General features: G+C 40.1%; 1 protein-coding gene across 2 annotated transcripts; it reads right to left on the bottom strand.

The window, feature by feature from the left end:
* Positions 1-6,300: 6,300 nt before the first annotated feature.
* SPIC (Spi-C transcription factor) lies at positions 6,301-22,176 on the bottom strand. 2 transcript variants are annotated; one of them, XM_012469457.2, is made up of 6 exons: positions 22,028-22,176; positions 20,632-20,677; positions 19,545-19,638; positions 17,300-17,364; positions 12,146-12,254; positions 6,301-8,552 (listed from the first exon to the last, which is right to left on the bottom strand). In XM_012469457.2, exons 2-6 carry the CDS (start codon positions 20,632-20,634, stop codon positions 8,125-8,127), a joined length of 699 nt encoding a protein of 232 aa, XP_012324880.1. In that variant the 5' UTR covers positions 20,635-20,677; positions 22,028-22,176; the 3' UTR covers positions 6,301-8,124. The 2 variants fall into 2 exon arrangements, with proteins under 2 accessions (XP_012324880.1, XP_012324879.1); XM_012469456.2 differs by having other exon boundaries at positions 17,300-17,412.
* Positions 22,177-25,161: the final 2,985 nt, after the last annotated feature.

A 25,161-nucleotide genomic window follows, 5' to 3' on the forward strand; every position in this document is an offset into this window, starting at 1 on the left:
CAGAGGTCAGGCCTGGGGAGCACTTGGCCTGGACTGAAGATGGCCCATGTAGTCTAGAAAGTTTTCCTGCTATGTTGGGCACAGTGGCTCATGGCTGTAATCCCAGCACTTTGGGAGGCAGAGGCAGGTGGATCATCTGAGGTCAGGAGTTCGAGACCATCCTGACCAATATGGTAAAACCCCATCTCCACTGAAAATACCAAAAAAAAGCCAGGCGCAGTGGCTCATGCCTGTAATCCCAGAACTTTGGGAGGCTGAGGCAGGCGGCTCACAAGGTCAAGAGATTGAGACCATTCTGACCAACATAGTGAAATCCTGTCTCTACTAAAAATACAAGAAAATTAACTGAGTGTGGTAGCGTGCGCCTGTAGTCCCAGCTACTCAGGAGGTTGAGGCAGGAGAATTGCTTGAACCGGGCAGGCAGAGGTTGCAGTGAGCCGAGATCGCACCACTGCACTCCAGCCTGGACAACAGAGCAAGACTCCTCCTCAAAAAAAAAAAAAAAAAAGTTTCCTTGCTTTGTGGTAATACAAATGGCATATGCATTCACCTGCCAAGCATGGAGAAAGAAACAAAGAGTTTCTTTCCAGGGTTCCTTGTGAAATGTGGAGAATACGCCATAGCTTTCAAGCTAGACTGCTTATATCCTGGTTCCTTTCTGAGTTTACTATTTGCTGGTCCCTAGCCTTTATAAAGTCTTTTTCTTTTCTTTCTCTAACTGTTCTAGCTTGTCTCAGCTGGGCTAGTTCAAGAGGAGACTGAGTGCCAGATAGATATCAGAGCAACAGCACCTCCCTATGGCTTCGTGGCAGGATAGCAAGAAACATTAGCACCTGGATCTACCCAAGGAAAGGGTCAACCACAAAGGGGATTTGTAGGACGTATAAGCTTTAGATTTTTATTATCATTAAGGAAAGTGGCATTTTTCCTTAGGCTGTCACCTGTTGAATGCCACGTGGTTACAGACCATGAGTGGAAGTGCAGAAAAAATAATCAAGATATTCACTAAAGTTTTTTTTCCTTTTTTTATTGTAAATTCACAATTTATAATTGTATAGATTTATGAGTTCTGGGAAGAGGGAGTCGCATGGGAAAAAAATTCATGGGGTACAAAATGTTACAATTTATGAATGCAATGTGAAATAATTAAATCAAGCTAGTTAACATATCCATCACCTCAAATACTTAACAATTTTTTGTGGCAAGAACATTTGAATTTTACTTAGCAATTTGAAATGTACAACACTCTATTAACTATATTTACCATGCTGTGCAATAGAATGCACAAAAAGAGAAAACATATTATCCCTGTTTGAAATTGCATACCCTTTGCTCAGCACCTCTCCATTTCCCCCTCCTCTAGCTTCTGTCACCATCATTCTATTCTTCACTTCTATTAAGTTCATTGTTTTAATTCCACATATAAGTTGGAACATGTAGTATTTGTCTTTCGGGGCCTGACTTATTTCACTTAGCATGATGTTCTCCAATCCCATGAACGTTGTCACAAATTTCAGAATTTCCATCTCTTTCCCTCTCTCTTTTTTTTTTGAAATGGAGTCTCACTCACTCTGTCATCCAAGCTGGAGTGCATTGGTCCCATCTCAGCTCACTGAAACCTCTGCCTCCCAGGTTCAAGCCATTCTCCTGCCTCAGCGTCCCAAGTAGCTGGGATTACAGGTGTGTACCACCATGCCTGACTAATTTCTGTATTTTTAGTAGAGACGGGGTTTCACCATATTGGCCAGACTGGTTTTGAACTCTTGACCTCAAGTGATCTGCCCGTCTTGGTCTCCCAAAGTGTTGGAATTACAGGCGTGAGCCAATGCACCTGTCCAGAATTTCCTTCTTTTTAAATTAAAGGCTGAATAGTATTCCATTGTGTATATGTAACACATAATACCCAGAAGTGGGTTTCTAGATCATGTGTTAATTCTATTTTTAGTTTTTTTTTGGAGGAGGGGATTCTCCATACTGTTTTTATAATGGCTACACCAATTTACATTTCCACCAACAGTGTACAAGTGTTTCCTTTGCTATACATCCTCGACAACACTTATCTTTTGGTTTTTCATTTGAAAACATTGTTTTGAAATAAAGTACAGAATGATTAAAATTATAATAATTATTAAAAATATAATAATAAACATTTTTAAAAGACATTCTGACAGGTGAGAGATTATATCTCATTGTGGTTTTAATTTGCATTTCTCTAATGATTAATGATGCTGAGCATTTTTTTCAATATCTGTAGGCTATTTGCATGTCTTCTTTTGAAAAATGTTTTTATCACTGGAATGCAAGGATGGTTCAACATATGCAAATCAATAAATGTGACATGCCACATTAACAGAAAGACAAAAACTGTATAATCATCTCTATTAAATGCCAAAAATCATTTAATAAAATTTATTATCATTTTATGATAAAAACTCTCTCTTATTTTTCATTTTCTAGGCAGAGAGTGAGAGCAAGAGAGAGTGAGTGAGAGAGAAAGATTACCAAAAAAAAGTTCACCAAATTGGATATAGAGGGCATATACCTCTTCTAGGATACCCTTAGTGCAAATTTTAAAAAAAGAAATGTAAGGCTGGGTGCAGGGGCTCATGCCTATAATCCCAGCAATTTGGGAGGCCAAGGCAGGCAGAGCAATTGAGGTCAGGAGTTTGAGACCAGTTGTGCCACTGCACTCCAGCCTGGGCAACAGAGTGAGATTTCATCTCAAAAAAAAAAGAAAAAGAAAAAGAAAAAGAAATGAAATGTAACTCAACACAATAAAAGTCATGTGTGAGAAGCCCACAGCTAACATTACACTCAAAGCCTTTCCTGTAAGATCTGGAACAAGACTAGGATTTTTACTGTTTTAGTCTGTTTCTGTTGCTCAATAAAATACCTGAGCCCAGGTAATTTATAAAGAAACAAGGTTTATTTGGCTCATGTTTCTGCAGGCTGTTCAAGCATTGTGCCAAATCTGCTTCTGGTAAGGGCCTCAGGAAGCTTCCACACATGATGGAAATTGAAGGGGAGCCAGAATATACAGATTACACGGTGAGAGACTGGAAGCAAAAGAGAAAAGCAGGAGGAGGTGCCAGGATCTTTTCAACAATCAGCTCTTGGTTTGTTGCAGTGGCTCATGACTGTAATCACAGCACTTTGAAAGGGTGAGATGGAAAGATCACCTGAGCCCAAGAATTCAAGAGCAACCAGCCTGGGAAAAAAAGTGAGACTCTAGCACACTGGTTAGGTAAAAAAATAAAAAATAAAAAGTGAGACTCGGCCGGGCATGGTGGCTCATGCCTATAATCCCAACACTTTGAGAGGCCGAGGTGGGTGGATCACAAGGTCAGGAGTTGGAGACCAGACTGACCAACATGGTGAAACCCTGTCTCTACTAAAGATACAAAAATTAGCTGGGCATCGTGGTGCTCGCCTATAATCCCAGCTACTCAGGAGGCTGAGGCAGGAGAATTGCTTGAACCTGCGAGGCGGAAGCTGCAGTGAGCCAAGATTGTGCCACTGCACTCCAGCCTGGGCAACAGGGCAAGACTCCATCTCAAAAAAAAAAAAGAAAAAAAGTGAGACTCCTTCTCTAGAATAAAAATTAAAAAATTAACCAGTCTCTGCAGGAATTGGGTATGAAAGAAAAAAAAAATTTTAAAAAAGAAGAAGAAAAAAAAAATTAACCAGTCATGGTGGTGTGTGCCTGTGGTCCAAACTACCTGGGAGACTGAGGTGGGAGGATCGCTTCAGCTCAGGAGGTCAAGGCTACAGTGAGTTATGATTGTGCCACTGCATTCCAGCCTGGGCAACAGAGTGAGACTGTCTAAAAAAAAAAGTGAATTTATAAACAAATTTTTTTTATAAGTTAGCTCTTGTGAAAACAAAGAGTGAGAACTTACTCATTATTGCAAGGATAACACTAACCTATTCATGAAGGATCTGTCCCATTATCCAAACACCTCCTACCAGGCCTCACCTTTAACATTGGGAATCAAATTCCGACATGAGATTTGGTAGCCAAACAAATCATACCAAACCATAGGACCTACTTCCCTACTTCTGTTCAACATAGTATTGAAGTCCTTGCTAGAGCAATTAGGCAAGAAAAAGAAATAAAAGTCATCCAAATAGGAAAATAAGTGAAATTGCCACTGTTTGCTGATGGCATAATCTTATATGTGGAAAACCCTACGGACTTCAGCAAAAAACTGTTAAACCTCATATGTGAATACAGTAAAGTTGCAGGATACAAATCAACAGACAAAAAAAATCAGTACCTTGCTTTTGATTAGTGTCAATATGTTAAATATTTACAAGAATAAAAGAAATAATATCAGTAACATTTCTATACACTAACAACAAACTTTCTGGAACCCAGGGTTGTGAAAAAAAGAAAAAACAAACTATTCAAAAAAGAAACAAAGGGAACAATCACATTCACAAAAAAAATTTAAAAAATTAGAAATAAATTGACCAGGTAGGTGTTAAAATCTGTACTACCCAACGTGACCTGCAGATTCAGTGCAATCCCTATGAAAATCCCAACATCTCCCTTTTGCTGACTTTTTTGGTAAAGCAAGAAAAGAAAAGAAAATCCCATCTACTCTTGCACCAGCCTAAGTTTAAAAAAAAAAAAAAATCCTAACATTATTTTTTATAGAAATAGAAAAAAATCTAGCCTATAATCCCAGCACTTTGGAAAGCCAAGGTGAAAAAACTGCTTGAGCCAAGTAGTTCATCTCTACCAAAAAAAAAAAAAAAATTAGCCAGGCCTGGGGTACCAGCTACTCCAGGGACTGAGGTAGGAGGATTGTTTGTTTGAGCCCAGGAGGTTGAGGCTGCAGTGAGCCATGATTGTGACACTGCACTCCAGCCTGGGAAAGACAGTGAGACCCTGTCTAAAAAAAAAAAAAAAAAATGTCCTTTGCAGGGACATGGTTGAAGCTGGAAACCATTATCCTCAGCAAACTAACACAGGAACAGAAAACCAAACACCACATGTTCTCATTCATAAGTGGGAGATGAACAATGAGAACACGTGGACACAGGGATGGGAACATCACATACCAGGGCCTGTGCAGGGTTGGGGGTGGCGATAGGGGGAAAGGGGAGGGAGAGCATTAGGACAAATACCTAATGCATGCAGGGCTTAAACCCTAGATGACAGGTTGGTACAGCAAACCACCATGGCACATGTATGCCTATGTAACAAACCTGCATGTTCCACACATGTATGTCAGAACTTAAAGTAAAATTAAAATTAAAATTAAATAAGAATTTTTAAAAATTCATATGAAACTGCAAAAAAAAAAAAAAAGCTGAGGCAATTATGAGCAAAAAGAACAAAGTTGGAGGTATTTGCTTCAGAGCTCTCTGAAGTTGACAAAGTTCAAAGTATCACACTACCTGATTTTAAACTATACTACAAAGCTATACTAAGAGAAACAGCATGGAATTGACAAGAAAAAGATATATCAACAAAAGGAACAGAATAGAGCCCAGAGGAATCTAACTGATTTTCAACAAATATGCCAAGAAGACAGTTTTATTCAATAAATGATGTGGGAAAACTGAATTTCCGCAAACAAGAAAATAAAATTGTACCCTTATTTCAATACCATATACCAAATTCAACTCAAGACAGATTAAAAACTTAAACATTCCTATATTAGTTTGCTCAGGAAAATTGTGAAAGAAGAAAGAAAGAAAGAAAGACTGACTTAAACATAAAACCAAGAACCCTAAAACTACTTGAAGAAAATATAGGGGATTAAAAAAAAATGCTTAGGAACTGCTGTGTAATTAAAAAAAAAAAAGATGGGCCGGGCGCGGTGGCTCAAGCCTGTAATCCCAGCACTTTGGGAGGCCGAGGCCGGTGGATCACGAGGTCAAGAGATCGAGACCATCCTGGTCAACATGGTGAAACCCCGTCTCTACTAATACAAAAAATTAGCTGGGCATGGTGGTGTGTGCCTGTAATCCCAGCTACTCAGGAGGCTGAGGCAGGAGAATTGCCTGAACCCGGGAGGCGGAGGTTGCGGTGAGCCGAGATCGCGCCATTGCACTCCAGCCTGGGTAACAAGAGCGAAACTCCGTCTCAAAAAAAAAAAAAAAGATTTGGCTGTGAACCAAAAAAAATAAAATAAAATAAAAATAATAATAAAAAAGAAAGAAAATGCTTAGGAACTGATGTGTCATGAAAAAAGAAGAAGAGAAAATATATAGGATCAGATGATGACAGCCAGAAAGAAGAAAGAAAGGAAGAAGGAAAAGGGGAAACATACAAGACATTGGTCTGGGTAATGATTTTTTGGATTTAATCCCAAAAACATGACAACAAAATTAAATATAGGCAAATGGTATTACATCAAACTAAAAACTTCTGCACAGTTCACGATGTGTATCTAAAACAAACAAACTAAAACGTTTCTGCACAGCAAAGAAAATAATCACCAGACTAAAGAGACAACCTATGGAATAGGAGAAAATATTTGCAAGCCAGATATCTGATAAGGGGTTAATATCCAACACACATAAGTAGCTCAAAGAACTCAATAGCAACAAAACAAAAGCAATTAAGGCTGCTTTCTGCTGAGCAAGTCTTCTTTCTTATCCCTCCCTAATAAGAAGGAAGAAAAAGGGCAATTAAAAAATGGGTAACTCCTCGTTAGTATAGTGGTAAAATTTAAACATTAAAAAAGTTTTGGGGCCAGCTCGGTGGCTCACATCTGTAATCCCAGCACTTTTGAAGGCCAAGGTGGGCTGATCGCCTGAACCCAGGAGTTAGAGACCAGCCTGGGAAACATGGTAAACACTGTCTCTCAAAAAAAGAAAAAAAAAAAAAAATTAGCTCTGATCCAGTCTAGTGCCAAGCTAAAATAAAATAAAATAAAAAATTAGCTGGACTTGAGCCCTGTTTATGTCACTGCACTTGAGCCTGGGCGACAGAGTGAGACCCTGTCTCAAAAAAAAAGTTTTGAGTTGTAAAAATGGGTCAGATCAAAAGAAAAGGAAAAAAAAAATGCATAAGGAACCTGAATAGACATTTCTAGTGACGTTTTTAAAGCCGTGAACCCATTTTGGCACAAAGACTTTATCATATGTAGTCATTTTTTTGTAAATTCTTTCTTGTAAAACCGTCAGATACAAAAGAGTGATTTTCTTCACCTGAATGTATGACAAGAAAACGCTGAAATCAATATATAAATCAAATCATCTGTACTGCCACTGTTAATCTAAAAGACAGTGGTTGCATAGAGAGCAGCAAGAATTTAGACCAGTTTATTGAAGTGGGAAAATAAAAATAAAAAGAGCTTCAGAGGCAGGCTTTGCCTCTTAAAAAAATTAAAAACATTATCCTGAGAGTGACAGTTTGTTAAAAAAAAGAAAAAGGATAAAAAAATTAAAAACGTAAGTCACTGTGTTGTGCTTGGGAGTTAACAGCCAAAAACAAACAAACAAACTCAAAAAGAAGTCGCCATCTGTGAAAGAAAAAGAAAAAATATAAAGACTTCGCATCCATTTAAGTATGCAGAAAAAGAAAACAATTTTTTAAAATAAAATAAAGTGGGTACAGTTGGGAGCTTCGCAATGGACATACAGAATGGAGTAAGACACCGAAGGCTCCAAAATGTGGGGGGATGGGAGCGGGGTGAGGAATGCAATCCTACCTATTGAGTACAAGGTTCACCATCCTGGTGATGAGTATGCTACGCAATATACTTCACCGCTATGTAATATATCAAAGCAACAAAACTGCGCTGTACTCCTAAATCTATAAAAATAAAAAATTATCTTGGCTGAGACCACTTGAAAAAATAAAAAAATAAAAATCTAAAAAAGAGAGAGATGTTACTGGATGGCAAGTCACTAATAAAAAAAAAGTAACTAGTCACTGACCAGGGTTAAAATAAAAAAGAAAAACTCAAGATGGATTAAAGAAATTAAAATTAAATTTAAAAAAAAGAAAGATCTGCAGGAACTGGGTATGAAAAAAATTTAAAAAATAAAAGAAAGAAAAAACTTGTAGGGATTTGCACTAGTATGGGTATAAAAAATTTAAAAAAATAAAAAATAAAACTTGGGATTTCTGATGCCAGCAAACCATGAAATATGAGAGTATATTTAGCAATCATAGTGATTTAGCTCATGGTAATTGGCATATGTATAATTATAATTTGCATTCCAGTTATTTAAACTGAGATATTCTTGATCAGGTTGAACACATGGTGAGTAGAAGATCTCCTTCCCCAAGAAATAAGATGGAGAGAGTCTTTGGAGAACGGCCTCGCTGAACTGGTAAGTCAACTTCCTCCGGATTTTGGTAATTTCCCCACTTCTTCCGTAATTTCTCAGTGCCCTGGCCATTTTCTGGTAAGTCATGGTCTTTCGGTTGCCTTTTCTTTTTCCCCAAAGCTCGGCAAGTTTTTCTTTGTTTTTTGATACAAATTGAAAAATGCCTTTGGTTTTATCTACCCACTGAATACAAGATGCCATCTCGGGATTACACAGGGATTCGTGAAGGTATTCAAACAGTCGGAGCTTCTTCCTGCCTAAAATGAAGGGAAGCAAGGTCAAACTCCACCGTGGATGTACACCGAGAACAGCTTCAGGAGGGGTTTGCTGAGTAACTACCGAGCAGCATTGAGACTGGTTTTTCTCCTACTCACTGCCCTTACGAATGCATGATGGCATCATTTTATGGGACTCCAAGGTCAAAGATCTATTTGGTCTATTGAAGTTTCAACTGGATCTTTCTTTGTTGGAGGGTAAGAATGTTGTCCGGCTGGGCGAGGTGGCTCACGCCTGTAATCCCAGCACTTTGGGAGGCCGAGGTGGGTGGATCACTCGAGGTCAGGATTTCACCAGTCTGACTTGGTGAAACCCCGTCTCTACTAAAAATACAAAAATTAGCCAGGCGTGGTGGCATACGCCTGTCATCCCAGCTACTCGGTACTCGGGAGGCTGCGGCAGGAGAATCTTTTGAGGGGAAGGTTGCAGTGAGCCGAGATCGCACCACTGCACTCTAGCCTGGGAAACAGAGGGGGACTCTGACTTAAAACTTTCTACAGAACAAGAACACTGAGCAAAATGGACCACAAAGTTTAGCAGTTTTGATGTGAAGCCTCAAAAAGCCATTTCCAGAAAGCAAGTCATTTGAAGGGGCTTTATTCAAATGAGTTAAGGGATGTAAATACACTTTGTAAAATGCAAAATAGAATGCAAATATATTAGGGAAATTAATGCCAAAGACCTAAGTAAAAATGCTAACTCTGTGTCTGCACAGTTACTTGAGAAATAGAAAAGAAGAAAAACTCAAATGGAAATGCCACAAATGTTTTTATGTCACTTTAACATTATTTATTTAACAATGCAGTGGCCACTGTGATATTTCTCATTGTTGTGAAATAAAACAGTACCACTAAAATTTTTATCTTTTTAGGAACACAGCCATTTATATTTCAAAATAACTAGGCAGGAAATTGAGAGAATCTGTGTGGTTTTTGCTCAGTTGATAGGATTTCTCATGAGAACAAGTGACAGCCCATTTTGTGACTTCTGAGTTAGCCTGTAAATACTGTGCTCTGCCAGATCTGTCAGTAGCTACAAAATTTGCAGCCAAATTCCATTTTCCCTTGAGGAGGTACAATAGTGGATTCCCAAACTGCTTTAAATAGTCTCTGGGGAATAATACTCTTGAATGATGCATTTATCAGTCATCCAAAGACCTCAAACATTTTTATAAAGATTATCTTTTGTATTATATTATCTTGAATTTATGAATTGAGAAATAAAAGGGACTTACCAAAACACACATCATGAATTAAAGTCACAGCTTAAACAAACTCTTCTGCCTCTCTAATTTTACAGACTTATGGGCAAAATAAAAAGAGAAAACAAAAACAAACAAACAAAAAGCTTCTGTCTCTCATTCAGTGATCAAGTCAGTCTTAATGGATCATCTTTTAAAGTTTTCCATACTATTTTAATGTTTAAATTTTTATTCTTTAAAAATAAGGTATTATATACTCATGGTAAAATACTCAAACCAAAGTACAAACTGAAAGTAAAAGTGTCAATGTATTTCACATATTTCCAGAACAGGTTTTCTCTTAATTTTTACATGCACAAATACATACATATCCTTTGAAATTACAAATGGGATTATACTCTTGTACTTTTTTCAGTATATAATATATCTTAAGTAAATTCTGGGCATGATGGCTCACGCCTGTAATCCCAGCACTTTGGCAAGCCAAGGTGGGCAGATCACTTGAGGTCAGGAGACCAGCCTGGCCAATGTGGTGAAACTGTCTCTACGAAAAATTAGCCAGGCATGGTGGTGAGTGCCTGTAATCCCAGCTACTGGGGAAGCTCAGGTGGGAGGATCGCTTGAACCCAGGAGTTGGAAGTTGTAGTGAGCCGAGATCGAGCCACTGCACTCCAGTCTGGGCTACAGAGTGAGACTCCAACTCAAAAAAATTATTAATAAATAAATAAAATATATAGCCGAGGGAGTCTCTCTGAACCTATTCTGGTTCAGGGAGCCTACCTGATTCACTTAAAAAAAAAAATTATAGGCCAGGCACAGTGGCTCACGCCTGTAATCCCAGCACTTTGGGAGGCCGAGGCAGGCGAATCATTTGAGGCCAGGAGATCGAGATCAGCCTGGCCAACAGGGTAAAACCCTGTTTCTACCAAAAAGTATAAAAAGTTAGCTGAGTATGGTGGTGGTGCCTGTATTCCCAGCTACTCTGGAGGCTGAGGCAGAATTGCTTGAACCCAGGAGGTGAAGATTGCAGTGAGCCGAGATCATGCCACTGCACTCCAGTCCGGGCAAAAGAGTGAGACTTGGTCTCAAATAATAATAATAATAATAATTTAGGGGCTGGGCACCATGGCTCACGTGTGTAATCCTAACACTTTGGAAGGCCCAGGTGGGTGGATCACCTGAGGTCAGGAGTTTGAGACCAGCCTGGCCAACATGGTGAAACCTTGTCTCTACTAAATATGCAAAAATTAACCAGGTGTGGTGGGTGGCGCAAACTGTAGTACCAGCTACTCAGGAGGCTGAGGCCAGAGAATCACTTGAACCTGGGAGTTGCAGGTTGCAGTGAGCCAAGATCACACCACTGCACTCTAGCTTGGGTGACAGAGTAAGACTCTGTCTCAAAAAAATTTAAAAATAGTAAATATAAATATAAATAAAAATAAGATATATTGGTGAGGAAATCTCTCTGAACCTATTTTAGTTCAGAGGGCTGCCTGATTCACATTTTTAAAAAATTTATGGCTGGGTGTGGTGGCTCACGCCTATAATCCCAGCACTTTGGGAGGCCTAGGAGATCACATCACTGCATTCCAGCCTGGGCGACAAGAGTGAAACTCCGTCTCAAAAAAAAAAAAAAAAGAATTATAGGTGGCAAGCAGTTCCATAAGATAACAGTGGAGCTGAAAAATTCCTATCACCTAGTATCTACTATATATACTTTTTATCATTATTTTGGACTGTACTCCTTCTACTTAATTTTCTCCTAAAGTTTACTGCAAAACAATCAATAAATAGTAAAATAAAAACTAAAAAATAAGAAGTTAACTGTGCAACAGCCTCAGGCAGGTTCTTCAGCAGGTATTCCAGAAGCACTGTTTTTTATCATAGGAGGTGACAGCTCCATGTGCTATTGTCCCTGAAGACCTTCCAGTGGGACAAGATGTGGAGGTGGAAGACAGTGATAGTGATGATCCTGACACTGTCACTCCTGGGCTAATGTGTGTGTATGTGTCTCCGTTTTTGACAAAACAAGTTCAAAAAGTAAAAATAAAAATAAAAATAATTAAAAATAGAAGAATGGGTGTGGTGGCTCACACCTATAATCCGATTACTTTAGATGGCTTGAATCCGGGAGTTTCAGACCCAGCCTGGGCGACAGAAGGAGACTCTATCTCTAAATAAATAAATAAATGGAAGTCTCACCCAAGATGAATGGCTTGGAGTGATTCAATAAGTCAGAGTTAAATTACTCTCAATTGTGATAAGAGAATACTTTGCAAATACAATTCCAAACTCAGATATAAAATCCCTTTAAAGCTTCTAAGAGGAACATCTAGTTCTTTTACCCATATAATGAATGATGGCTCAACATACCTTTTCCCCGCTTTTGCTGGAGAATAGTGGGTTGTACCAGCTGGTTTTCGGTTATGTTCTGCAGAGACTGATGAATATTTCCTTCAAAATAGAAGTCTGTAGCATTGTTCTATATAAATAATGCAGCAGGATATTAAGTGAGACTTTCCATGTGGCCCCCTATTATAGGCTGAAGTCAAAAGCTAGGCCCAAAAAGAGGCTAAGCGTCTCCCAGATTGTAAAAGGAATTACCTCCAACTGCAGCCAGATAGCTCCCAGGGCAGCACAAGCATCAAACCCACATAAGAAGAGGACCAGGGGACAGAGGGTAATCTTTGGCTTTGTGAGAAGTGTCCTACCCTCCCTACGAAAAAGAAGGGATTGCTTAAAGTCTGTGATACCAGCAGAAAGGGAAGATGGGCTTCTGTTCCTGTGTTGGATGCCCATGTAGGCAAGAAGAGATAAGAAAAGAAAGATGTTAGTAGGCAGCTAGGAAGATAAAATGAAATGAGTAATGAAAACAATAAAAAGTTTAAAACAAAAGAAAGGGCAGAGCACAGTGGCCCATGCCTGTAATCTCAACAATTTGGGAAGCCAAGGCAGGAGAATCTCTTGAGCCCAGAAGTTCAAGACCAGCCTGGGCAACTTAGTGAGACCCCACCTCTACAAAAATTTTTAAAATTAGGCCAGATTCGGTGACTCCTGCCTATAATCCTAGCAATTTGGGAGGCCAGGTGAATAGATCACCTGAGGTCAAGAGTTTGAGATGGCTGGGCATGGTGGCTCACGCCTGTAATCCTAGCACTTTGGGAGGCCAAGGTGGTTGGATCACCTGAGGTCATTCAAGACCAGCCTGGCCATCATGGTGAAACCCCATCTTATAAAAAAAAAAAAAAAAAAAAAAAGAGTTTGAGACCAGCCTGGCCAACATGGTAAAACCCTGCCTCTACTAAAAGTACAAAAAAATTGGCTGGGTGTGGTGGCTCACGCCTGTAATCCCAACACTTTGGGAAGCTGAGGTGGGTGGATGAGGTCAGGAGGCCAACATGGTGAAACCCCCTCTTTACTAAAAATACAAAAATTAACTTGGCATGGTGGCAGGCGCCTATAATCCCAGCTAGCTACTTGGGAGGCTGAGGCAGGAGAATCACTTGAACCTGGGAGACAGAGGTTTCAGTGAGCCGAGAGGTTGCAGTGAGCCATTGCACTCCAGCCTGGGTGACAAAAGTGAAACTGTCTCAAAAAAAAAAATTAGCCAGGTGTGGTGGTGGGCACCCGTAATTCCAGCTACTTGAGAGACTGAGGCAGGAGAATTGCTTGAACACAGGAGGCAGAGGTTGCAGTGAGCTGAGATGGTGCCATTGCACTCCAGCCTGGGCAACAAAGCAAAAAAAACCTCCATCTCAAATAATAATAATAATTTAAATTAAAAAATTAGTCAGGTGTGGTGGTACATGCTTGTAGTCCCAGCTACTTGGGAAGCTGAGGCAGGAGGATCACTTGACCCCAGGAATTTGAGTCTTCAGTGAGCTATGACTGCACCACTGCACTCCAGCCTAGGTGGGAGAACAATACCCTGTCTTAAAAAAAAATAAAGAAAGATGGCAGCCAAGGGAAGGCAGAACAAAGAAGGGACAGGAAGAAGCAGTCCAAGTGCCTACCACTTACATATGGCAAGGATATGTGGATCTCCAAGGGTTAATTAGACACCAGGAAGGGGGTGGGCTTGAGCTGTCTTTCCACACCCCAATCAAGAGGGCTGACCAGGAGGCAAGGAGTCCCCAGGCATAAGAGGCTGTGAAGTGCATGTTAGAAAATGGGAGTTGAAGTAGAAAGTAGAGTTGCCAGATTTAGCAAAAAAAAAAATACTGGGCATCTTGCATTTTACCTAGCAACCCTAAGAGGATGTGGAAGAGGTTAAGCTGGAACCAAAGAAGCCTCTTTTTAAAATTTTAATTGAATTTTTTTTTTTTTTTTGAGACAGGGTCTTGCTCTGTTGCCCAGACTGGAGTGCAGTGGTGTGATCACAGATCACAGCATCCTCAACCTACTGGGCCCAAGCAATCCTCCTACCTCAGCATCCAAAGTAGCGGGGACCACAGGTGCATGCCACTATGCCTGGCTAATTTTTCTTTCTTTCTTTTTTTTTTTTTTGAGATGGAGTTTCGCTCTTGTTGCCCAGGCTGGAATGCAGGGCGTGATCTTGGCTCACTGCAACCTCGGCCTCCTGGGTTCAAGTGATTCTCCTGCCTCAGCCTCTGGAGTAGCTGGGATTATAGGCATACACCACCACATCTGGCTAATTTTTTGTATTTTTAGTAGAGATGGGGTGTCTTCATGTTGGTCAGGCTGGTCTTGAACTCCCAATCTCAGGTGATCTGCCCACCTTGGCCTCCCAAAGTGCTGGGATTACAAGTGTGAGCCACCACTCCCAGCTGGCTAATTTTTTTTTATTTCTTTATTTTTCTTTCTTTCTTTCTTTCTTTTTATAGAGACAAGGTCTTGCTGTGTTGCCCATGCTGATCTCAAACTCAGGCTCAAGTGATTCTTCCTCCTTGGCCTCTCAAAACTTTGGGATTACAGGTGTGAGCCACTGTAAAGCACTCTTAGAGAGTGCTTTGAGCTGGATACACTGCCTTGTGGAGAGGCCCCAAGGGAACAATTTATAGGAACAAAAAAAAGGACATTTGACATAGCGTGATTGAAGATAGTGACTGAAGAAAAATAAAAACCAATTCACATTTATATCCTGTCTCACAAAGACTGCTTGATAAAATGGATGCATGAAGAAAACAGCTAAAAGAATACATGAATGGGGAGACGGCAGGGACATTTCCCTTTGCAGGTGCTGCTATTAACAAAATGTAAATGAATTGGTTCAAGACGTACAGAAAACACTGAGCTTGAGAGGGAAAACAGAGTAGGCTAATACAAGACTGTAGGTAAAGCCAGTGCAGGGGAAGTTTGGACTTTTGCCCTGTGGCTTTTACGGGAAACTTTTTTGCAATTTCCCAGAGGGACTAAGGAGAAGCAGTTGATGTGAAAACCCTAAAAATACCTTCTCTTTACAGAAGCCATTCAAACCAGTCTGAGGCTAAGTAGAGAACAATGATGAAGGGGCATTTCCTTCCTGACAGCATATGATCTTCCACACTGTCAAGTTGAGTACAGTGGATGGCCCTTTGGTTAGGAAGAGTTAATATTATAAAAATGGCCATACTGCCCAAAGTAATCTATAGATTCAATGCTATTCCCATCAAGCTACCAATGACCTTCTTCACAGAGCTGGAAAAAACCACTTTAAACTTCATATGGAATCACAAGAGAGCCCGCATAGCCAAGACAATCCTAAGCAAAAAGAAGAAAGCCAGAGACATCACACTGCCAGACTTCAAACTATACTACAAGGCTACAGTAATCAAAACAGCATGGTACTGGTACCAAAACAGAGACATAGACCAATGGAACAGAACAGAGGCCCCAGAAGCAACACCACACATCTACAACCATCTGATCTTTGACAAACCTGACAAAAACAAGCAATGGGGAAAGGATTCCATGTTTAATAAATGGTGTTGGGAAAACTGGCTAGCCATGTGCAGAAAGCAGAAACTGGACCCCTTCCTGACACCTTATGCTAAAATTAACTCCAGATGGATTAAAGATTTAAACATAAAACCTAACACCATAAAAATACTAGAAGAAAATGTAGGCAAAACCATCCAGGACATAGGCATAGGCAAGGACTTCATGACTAAAACACCAAAAGCAATGGCAATAAAAGCCAAGATAGACAGATGGGATCTAATTAAAATTCAGAACTTCTGTACAGCAAAAGAAACCATCATTAGCGTGAACCAGCAACCAACAGAATGGGAAAAAGTTTTTGCAATCTACTCCTCTGACAAAGGGCTAATATCCAGAATCTACAAAAAACTAAAACAGATATACAAGAAAAAAACAAACGACCCCATTCAAAAGTGGGCAAAGGATATGACCAGACACTTTTCAAAAGAAGACATATATGAGGCCAAAAAACATACGAAAAAATGCTCATCATCACTGGTCATTAGATAAATGCCAACCAAAACTACATTGAGATACTATCTCACGCCAGCTAGAATGGTGATCATTAAAAAATCTGAAGACAACAGATGCTCGAGAGGATGTGGAGAAATACGAACACTCTTACATGGTTGGTGAGAGTGTAAATTAATTCAGCCATTGTGGAAGACAGTGTGGCGATTTCTCAAGGATCTAGAAATAGAAATTCCATTTGACCCAGCAATCCCATTACTGGGTATATATCCAAAGGACTATAAATTGTTCTACTATAAAGACACATGCACGCATATGTTCATTGCAGCCCTGTGTACAATAGCAAAGACCTGGAACCAACCCAAAGGCCATCAATGATAGACTGGACAAAGAAAATGTGGTACATATACACCATGGAATACTATGCAGCCATAAAAAACGATGAGTTCTTGTCCTTTGTAGGGACTTGGATGAATCTGGAAACCATCATTCTCAGCAAACTGACACAAGAACAGAAGGCCAAATACTGCATGTTCTCACTCATAGGTGGGTGTTGAGCAATGAGAACACGTGGACTCAGGGAGTGGAGCATCACACACTGGGGGCAGTTGGGAGGGTAGGGGAGGGATAGTGGGGGGGTGGGGAGGGATAACATGGGGAGAAATGCCAGATATAGTATGCACCTAAAGTAAAATGAAACTTTAAAAAAAAGCATTTTCAGGCAGGGCCCAAGGTGGCTCACGCCTGTAATCCTAGTACTTTGGGAGGCTGATGCGGGTGGATCACCTGAAGTCAGGAGTTCGACTTGGCCAACATAGTGAAACCCTACTCCACCAAAAATACAAAAATTAGCTGGGCATAGTAGCGCACGCCTGTAATCCCAGCTACTTGGGAGGCTGAGGCAGGAGAATCATTTGAACCTGGGAGGCGGTTCAAGTGCAGTGAGCTGAGATCGTGTCACTGCACTCCAGCCTGGGCAACAGAGCCAGACTCCATTTCATAAAAGAAAAAAGAAAAGAAAAAAGCATTTTTATAGTCAATGCTGTCTTTAAGTTGGGTTTCTAACAGTGTATGTGAAACGGAAGGCTAGCAAGAATAGGGTATTTGCCTGTTACTAAGGGACGGTCTGATACTTACAATTACTGTTCTCCAATTATAGACAGGCTCCTCTGTAGGCAACACTCCATAGCAGCTGGAATTTCCTTTGACATAAGCACGATGGTTGATTAAAGCCAGGTAATTTTTGTAATCTAATTTAAAAGCAGAGAAAAAAACTAAAAAAAGTCAAAGTTTGTATCTGTGCACATAAACACGTGTATATATATATATATATATATATATATATGCACTTACAGATGCAATTGCTCTTGTCTATGTTTTCTTGCCGCTTTGCACTTCTCCTGTGGTGTTTATCGCATTATGCTGCTATTATGGATACTCTTATACATATCCCATTTGGAGTACATGCTCCTTGCAGGCTGAGACCCCTTGATTTCTTTTTTTGTTGTTATTTTTTTGGGATGGAGTTTTGCTCCTGTTGTCAAGGCTGGAGTGCAGCAGTATGATCTCAGCTCACTGAAACCTCCTCCTCCTGGGTTCAAGTGATTCCCTTGCCTCAACCTCCCAAGTAGCTGGGATTATAGGCATGCGCCACCACACTCCGCTAATTTTTGTATTTTTAGTAGAGATGTGGCTTCTCTAGGTGGAATTACAGGTGTGATCCACTGTGCCTGGCCAGCATGATTTATTTTATCTTGGAATACTCTGCAATACCCTATGTAAACTTAATACACAACATATTTACATCCTATTTAGACTATATGGTCCATAGGATAATGGGTGAGGAACGATAAAAATACTTATTCTTCCAAGTAGAATAATCTTGCTGGGTGGGTAGAAGGTCTATAAGATTAATTAGAATAATTTAGAAGCCGGCCGGGTGTGGTGGCTCACGCCTGTAATCCAAGCACTTTGGAGGCCAAGGCGGGCAGATCACCTGAGGTGAGGAGTTCAAGATCAGCCTGACCAACATGGTGACACCCCGTCTTTAAAAAAAAAAAAAGAATAATTTAGAAGTCTTTTGTGAATAGTTAAAATGAACTATCGGCCGGGCTCGGAGGCTCATACCTGTAATCCCAACACTTTGGGAGGCTGAGGCAGGTGGATTATGAGGTAAAGAGTTTGAGACTAGCCTGACCAACATGGTAAAACCCTGTCTCTACTAAAAATACAAAAATTAGCAAGGCATGGTGGCACACGCCTGCAATCCCAGTTACTCAGAAGGTTGAGGCAGGAGAATTGCTTGAACCTGGGAGACGGAGGTTGCAGTGAGCTGAGATCACGCCACTGCACTCCAGCATGGGTGACAGAGCAAGACTCTGTCTCTAATAATAATAATAATAGTAATAACGAACTATTAGATAAATAAATGTCAACCAGATATTTCTAATAGCAGGTAATTATATATCTTTGTATTCCTGTGTGGAATGTCATCCTCTATATTCTCTGCATTTTTATATGTGAGACTTTTATTTTATTTAGGCTAGATAACTCCTGGACACATTTTGGCTTTGCTGGAATTAATCCTGAATGCTTCAGGGAAAAATGATCTTCTTATTTTTTTTTTTTTTTTGAGACGGAGTTTCGCTCTTGTTACCCTGGCTGGAGTGCAATGGCGCGAGCTCGGCTCACCACAACCTCCGCCTCCTGGGTTCAGGCAATTCTCCTGCCTCAGCCTCCTGAGTAGCTGGGACTACAGGCACGCACCACCATGCTCAGCTAATTTTTTGTATGTTTAGTAGAGACGGGGTTTCACCATGTTGACCAGGATGGTCTCGATCTCTTGACCTCGTGATCCACCCACCTCGGCCTCCCAAAGTGCTGGGATTATAGGCGTGAGCCACTGCACCCAGCCGATCTTCTTATTTTTGAGGCCAGAAGTTCCAGACCAGTCTGGATAACATAGTGAGACCCTATCTCTACAAAAAAAAAAAAAAAAAAAAAAAAAAATTAAAGAAAAAAAAGGTATTCTCTGTTCTGATCATTATTCTGGAAGACAGTGGTGCCATCTCAGCTTACTGAAGCTTCTGCCTCCCAGATTCAGCAATTCTTAGGCCTCGGCCTCCAGAGTAGCTGGGATTATAGGTTCACCACCAAGCCTAGCTAAGTTTTAGTATTTTTAGTAGAGACAGTTTCACCATGTTGGCCAGGCAGGTCTTGAACTTTTGGTCTCAAGTGATCTGCCCACCTTGGTCTCCCAAAGTGCCTGGATTACAGACGTGAGTCACCGCACTTGGTCAGCTGATCATTATTCTTTTCATGTGTATGTGACCAACAAGCCATCTGATGTACCAGCAGAAGATGGTAAATGACTTATATTTACCTGGCGAGTACTGAAGATCACCAGTTGAATGTTGCCTCAGTACCTCAAAAGCATCCTCAAATGCTTGGCCCAGCTTGTCTTGTTCAACACACATCTGTTGGAACAATGGCAGAAATCTTGAGTTGTAGAATTACCAATTCAACTTGAATTCCCTAATATAAAATAGTATTTAGTCTAAAGCAGGGTTTCACGATCTTGGCACCACGGACATTTGGCTGTCTCTGTTGTCAGGGAGCTGCCCTGTGCATTGTAAGATGTTTAGCAGCATCCCTGGCTTCTACCTACTGGATGCCAGTAGCACCTTCACAGTTGTGACCATCAAAAATGCTTCCGACATCACCAAATGTACCTTGAGGCACAAAATTAATGACAGTTGAAACCCACTCCACTACAGTCTAGCATTTAGAGTATGGTATTCGTTCTATAGTATAGTATTTAACATTCTTGCAAAATTTTAGCAAGGAGTTTTAAAGCAGAGGAGAGTGATTTAGAAAAGAAGGGCCAAGGAAATATCTTTGATGGAACAGAATCTGTGAATTGTTACCTAAAAATAAAATGCTCTTTCTTTCTTTCTTTCTTTCTTTTTTATTTTAGACAGAGTCTTGCTCTGTCACCCAGGCTGGAGTGCAATGGTGCAATCTTGGCTCACTACAACCTCCGCCTCCCAGGTTCCAGCAATTCTCTTGCCTCAGCCTCCCAAGTAGCTGGGACTGCAGGCACGCACCACTGCGTCTGGCTAATTTTTGTATTTTTAGTAGAGATGAGGTTTCAGCATGTTGGCCAGGTTGGTCTCGAACTCCTGACCTCAGGTGATCCACCCGCCTTGGCCTCCCAAAGTGCTGGAATTATGGGCGTGAGCCACCATGCCTGGCCAAAATGCTCTTACTTTCTAAAGTATGTCTCCAAGACATAAAATTGAACTGCTTTGCAAACTATTTCATATCCTTATTAATATAATTCATATATTTTATTTTTAAAATGAAGGGAGAGTAAAGAAAAAAATTTTTTTAATTATTATGCTGTAAAAAAAATTATTATGCTGTAGACCTCCTCTGTAGGCAAAGAAAATTTTAAAAGGTCAGCTTACCATGTTTCATTAATAAATTGACAGTTCTGTTCCTTGGCAATTATTGCTTGAAGAAAAGAATAAAACAAAATAAAATAAGTTGACAATTCTGAAAAAGTTTAATATTTAAAAAGCAAAATTAAATTCAATCTCTAATTTGATTCTAAATAAGATTTTGCTCAAAAATATTTTCTGACAATATCTTATATAAACCAAGAGTACTTCCTCATCTTTGATGAGTACAGATTTTCTTTCTATAAAATATTCTACAAACATTTCTTTTTGCTTTGCCATTATTACAAAATGTTTTAAATATTAAAGCAGCTATATATATTAACTACCTAAGCTACTTGATTGATAAGAGAAAGTAGAAATAACTCAAAAGTATATTTAAGTATTTGCAAATTATTTTAAATATTTTAAAATTCTGAAAATCAAAATCCTTTTTACCTTAGTATAGCCTTATAAAAGTAGGACTTTTTTTAAAAAAAACCTTTCTTTGGTATTATACTGCCTTCTGAGAATCTGGCATAAGCCATCCCTTTTCTCCCGTGAAAATTGGACTTACATTGCAAATAAAATTCAGCCTGTGAAGACTATACTTGGACTTGCTTGAATCCCAGGTTAAGAAAACTGGTCTATAATTTTGTTATCTACTTTCTCATCTCTAAGTAATTCCGATTTTGCTTTAGATTCACAATTATCACATAGACCCACAATTAAATGCCTTTAACACTGTGTTCTATAGACCAAAACAACAAACAAACAAACAAAAACCAACCCACATAATAAAAAGAACTGGTGGGTCCAAAATTGCTTATCATTTCATTAAGTAAACCTAGCAATTCAAGTATGTATCTTCTTAGTATTTATACCTCAAACACAATGTGTTTACTCTTTAGTGTTTAATGCTGAATGATAAAATGAGATGTAATCTAAGGCTGATATTATACACATCCATCATATATCAACATAACATGTCAAACATCAAAATTCTATGTGGCTCTTGGAATTCACTACATCATGTCAGTTAAAATAGAAGAAAATCCAGAAATCACTCTTTGGGCCATGGTGGTTAGCGAATATTATCAGTAGTACATATTTTTTAAAAGCCACATCAATGACTTTCAATTAACTGCTTTGACTCAAAAGTGCAGAAGCACTGAAAATTGTATTTTGAATTAAATATTTAAAATGAACGTGTTCTCTTTGACTAAAATGCTCCATAAGACTATCGCAACTGTTAAAAGAAGCAAATCTAAAAGGAAGAAAAAAGCTCAAAAACATTATTGATTACTATGACTGCTTACTATTTCTTGCACCTGAACATGCAGACAATGAGAAACACTCATTAGGCCAAAGGGAAAAAAGAACAGAGATTAAAAGACATTTAGAAAAACATAAGCTGAGCACTTACCGGGAAGATACTTCAACCCTTTATAGAGATGTTTCATTAATATCAGATTTGGAAATTCAATGGTAGGCTATCATGAAAATAAAAATATTATTTTCCAGGGTAAGGGCTCTGATAAAAAAAGTAATAATTTTTTAAAAATCAGAATTGTTTAGACACAACCATCAAGAACACACTGGCAGAGTTGCATTAAATAGCTGTTTTTAAGGAAGTTCTTCAAAAGGGGATTTTTTTTAAAAGATACAGTGCCTTCAGAATTTCTATGTTATGATATGACCAGTAGACACTAGGGGCTATTATTTTGAAGAGGCATATAATAGTTTGCATCTCATCAGCCAAAAAGCAAAAAAGCATTAGAACAAACCCCATGAAACCCCCATCCAATTTGGGTTGCAGCTCTTCAGATTGCATAGCCCCACCGGAAACTTCTAACCCAGGCAATTCAGGTCCACCCTTCTTTTTTTTAAATTCATGTTACTTCTCTCCCAATTCTGGACTCTATACTCTCTTTCTTGCCTGGACTGTTAACAGCCTTCACTCTGGACTCTCCAAATCAGTCTTTTCTCCTAAACCACTTTACTTACACTGCCATTCAATGATGGCCTTACTTAGAGAACTTAAAGTCTTAGGCCCTTGCCCTGGCATTCAAGGCTCTTGAGCCTCATCCTGCCACTCACTTGAGTGGGGAAAATGGATTCCACGCTCTTGCTTTCCTCCACACCTAAATTCAGTGGGGGCTCCAAAATGGTTAGGAGAAGCTTATGGGTGACCATGTGGTTGGACATACCTGAGGCTGCTGCATTTCTAATGCAGGTCCAGTTCTCTTACTTGGTTTAAAGGTTGATTTGGCGAGCCTCTGATGGAAATTACGGGCTGTTCCCTCCACCTATAATACTTTCTTCCCGGTTCATCCCCCTGAAGATTCACCCATTTTATGTTACCTGTCCATCAGTGTCCAAAGCAGCATCCACTTGCACACGATGGAAATAACCTTCCCCTCCACTGAAACACGTCTTAACCTGTAACCTGCCATTTTAATAGCTGTCACATTTGGCCAGGGGGAAAACCGCCTAAGAATTTTTTGTAAACCTTATGGGTGGGGAGAGTGTGGAGGGTCTGTGATTTCAAAGCTGCCGGTAATTTCTGTTTTGCATTGTCGGAGCCTGACCTCACCTTTGATATGGGACTATTGTTTTGGACCTATTACTTTTTTGAACGAATTTGTTATGCAAATGTAAACACACAGTCCTTCTTCTGATATGTAGATCTTATAGTAACAAGTATAAAACTGTAATCGCTAACCTTGATTTGTTCTTAATCTGTGTCAGTCTACACCCTTTTCAAGCCAACTTATTTGGTTCATTCATTCAACAAATATATATTACTGAGCTTTTCACTCTTCTGGGCACTGTCCCGTGTCCAGGAGCTACAGCCCTGAACAAGTCCTTATGAGAAGAAATGATTTTTTAAAAAAATAAACACATTGGTAAAGTATTAGATAAAAAGTGTCGAAAACAATAAAACAAAAGAGAAAGATGATGAAGAGAATGTGTGGATAGCCAGGAAAAATCTCTGAAGAGGAAACTGGTGTGAGTTGAAACCCAAGAGAAGACTTAGGAGTGACCAGGCAGGCATAGTGTCTGCTGCCTATGTCCCCACTAAGCAGCTCTGCAGGAGGATGGCTTGAGGCCAGGAGTTCAAGACCAGCCTGGACAGTACAGTGAAACCCCTGAGTCCTTCCTCCCCGTCCTGTCTCAAAAAAAATGAAGGCGTGAGCAAAACAAAAAGCAAAGATGCAAATATTTGGAGGAGCACCTCTTGGCAGAAGAAACAGCAGGTGCAAAGAGCTGGAGATGGAAATGAGTTTGGCAATCAAGACACAGAAAAAAAGCAGGAGGAGGAGAGCAGGCTGAAGGAAAATGCACCTGGGGGCTAAGAGGCAAAGTTGGAGAAGAAAGAGGCAGGATCCAGATCAACTTACACATCAAACCCTAAAAGAATCAAAAGTCATGTATGGTAGTGGTTACCTCTGTACCCTGTGTCACCGATGAGGAATCTAAACTGAAGTTCAAAGATGTTTTGTGATTTTTCCCTAAGGTTCAACTGTGAGTGAGGTGGGCTGAGCCAGATCCAAATTTGGGTTAATTCCACTTCATGTGCACACTCTCAGCCCTGGAGCCCTGTGTGTGCATGCAGTTGAGGCTGCCTTCGACTAGGTGCTCAGTCTCAACGGCAAACTCCACAGCACCCAGCCTATGCATGCCATATATTAATACAACAGGTGTGGTGAGTATTTGCTGTTTGAAATTAATGCAAACACAAACACAGTAAACTTTCTTTTTTTTTTTTTTTTGAGACAGAGTCTCCCTCAGTCCCTCAGGCTAGAGTGCAATCGCGCAATCTCGGCTTACTGCAACTTCCACCTCCTGGGTTCAGTCCCCCAGGCTGAAGTGCAGTCGAGCAACTTCAGCCTCCTGGGTTCAAGTGATTCTCCTGCCTCAGCCTGCCCAGTAGCTGGGATTACAGGAGCACGCCACCACGCCTGGCTAATATTTGCATTTTTAGTAGAGACAGGGTTTCACCAGGTAGGCCAGGCTGGTCTCAAACTCCTGACCTGAGGTGATCCAAAACTCCTGACCTCAGGTGATCCATTTGCCTCAGCCTCCCAAAATGCTGGGATTATGGGTGTGAGCCACCATGCCCAGCCTAAACTTTCTTTTACTTGTTTTACTTTTTAAATTTTTATTTTTATTTCTCAGACGAAGTCTCTGTCTGTTGCCCATGCTGCAGTGCAGTGGCATGATCTTGGCTCACTGCAACCTCTGCCTGCCAGGTTCAAGAGATTCTCCTGCCTCAGCCTCCAGAATAGCTGAGATTACAGGCCCATGCCACCACGCAGGCTAATTTTTATATTTTTAGTAGAGACAGTGTTTCACCATGTTGGCCAGACTGGTTTCAAACTCCTGACCTCAGGTGATATGCCTGCCTCAGACTCCCAAAGTGCTGGGATTACAGGCGTGAGCTACCACGCCCAGCCTGTATTTTTTTTTAATGTAAATAAATTAAAGTCCGATAGTTCTAGGTGAAATCTCATCCAAGTACTAAACTGGCCCTATCCTTCTTGGTGTCCAAAATCA

The sequence above is a fragment of the Aotus nancymaae genome, unplaced genomic scaffold (assembly GCF_030222135.1).
Source record: "Aotus nancymaae isolate 86718 unplaced genomic scaffold, 86718_ANA_hifiasm-v0.15.2.pri h1tg000021l, whole genome shotgun sequence".
Classification (NCBI taxonomy): domain Eukaryota; kingdom Metazoa; phylum Chordata; class Mammalia; order Primates; family Aotidae; genus Aotus; species Aotus nancymaae.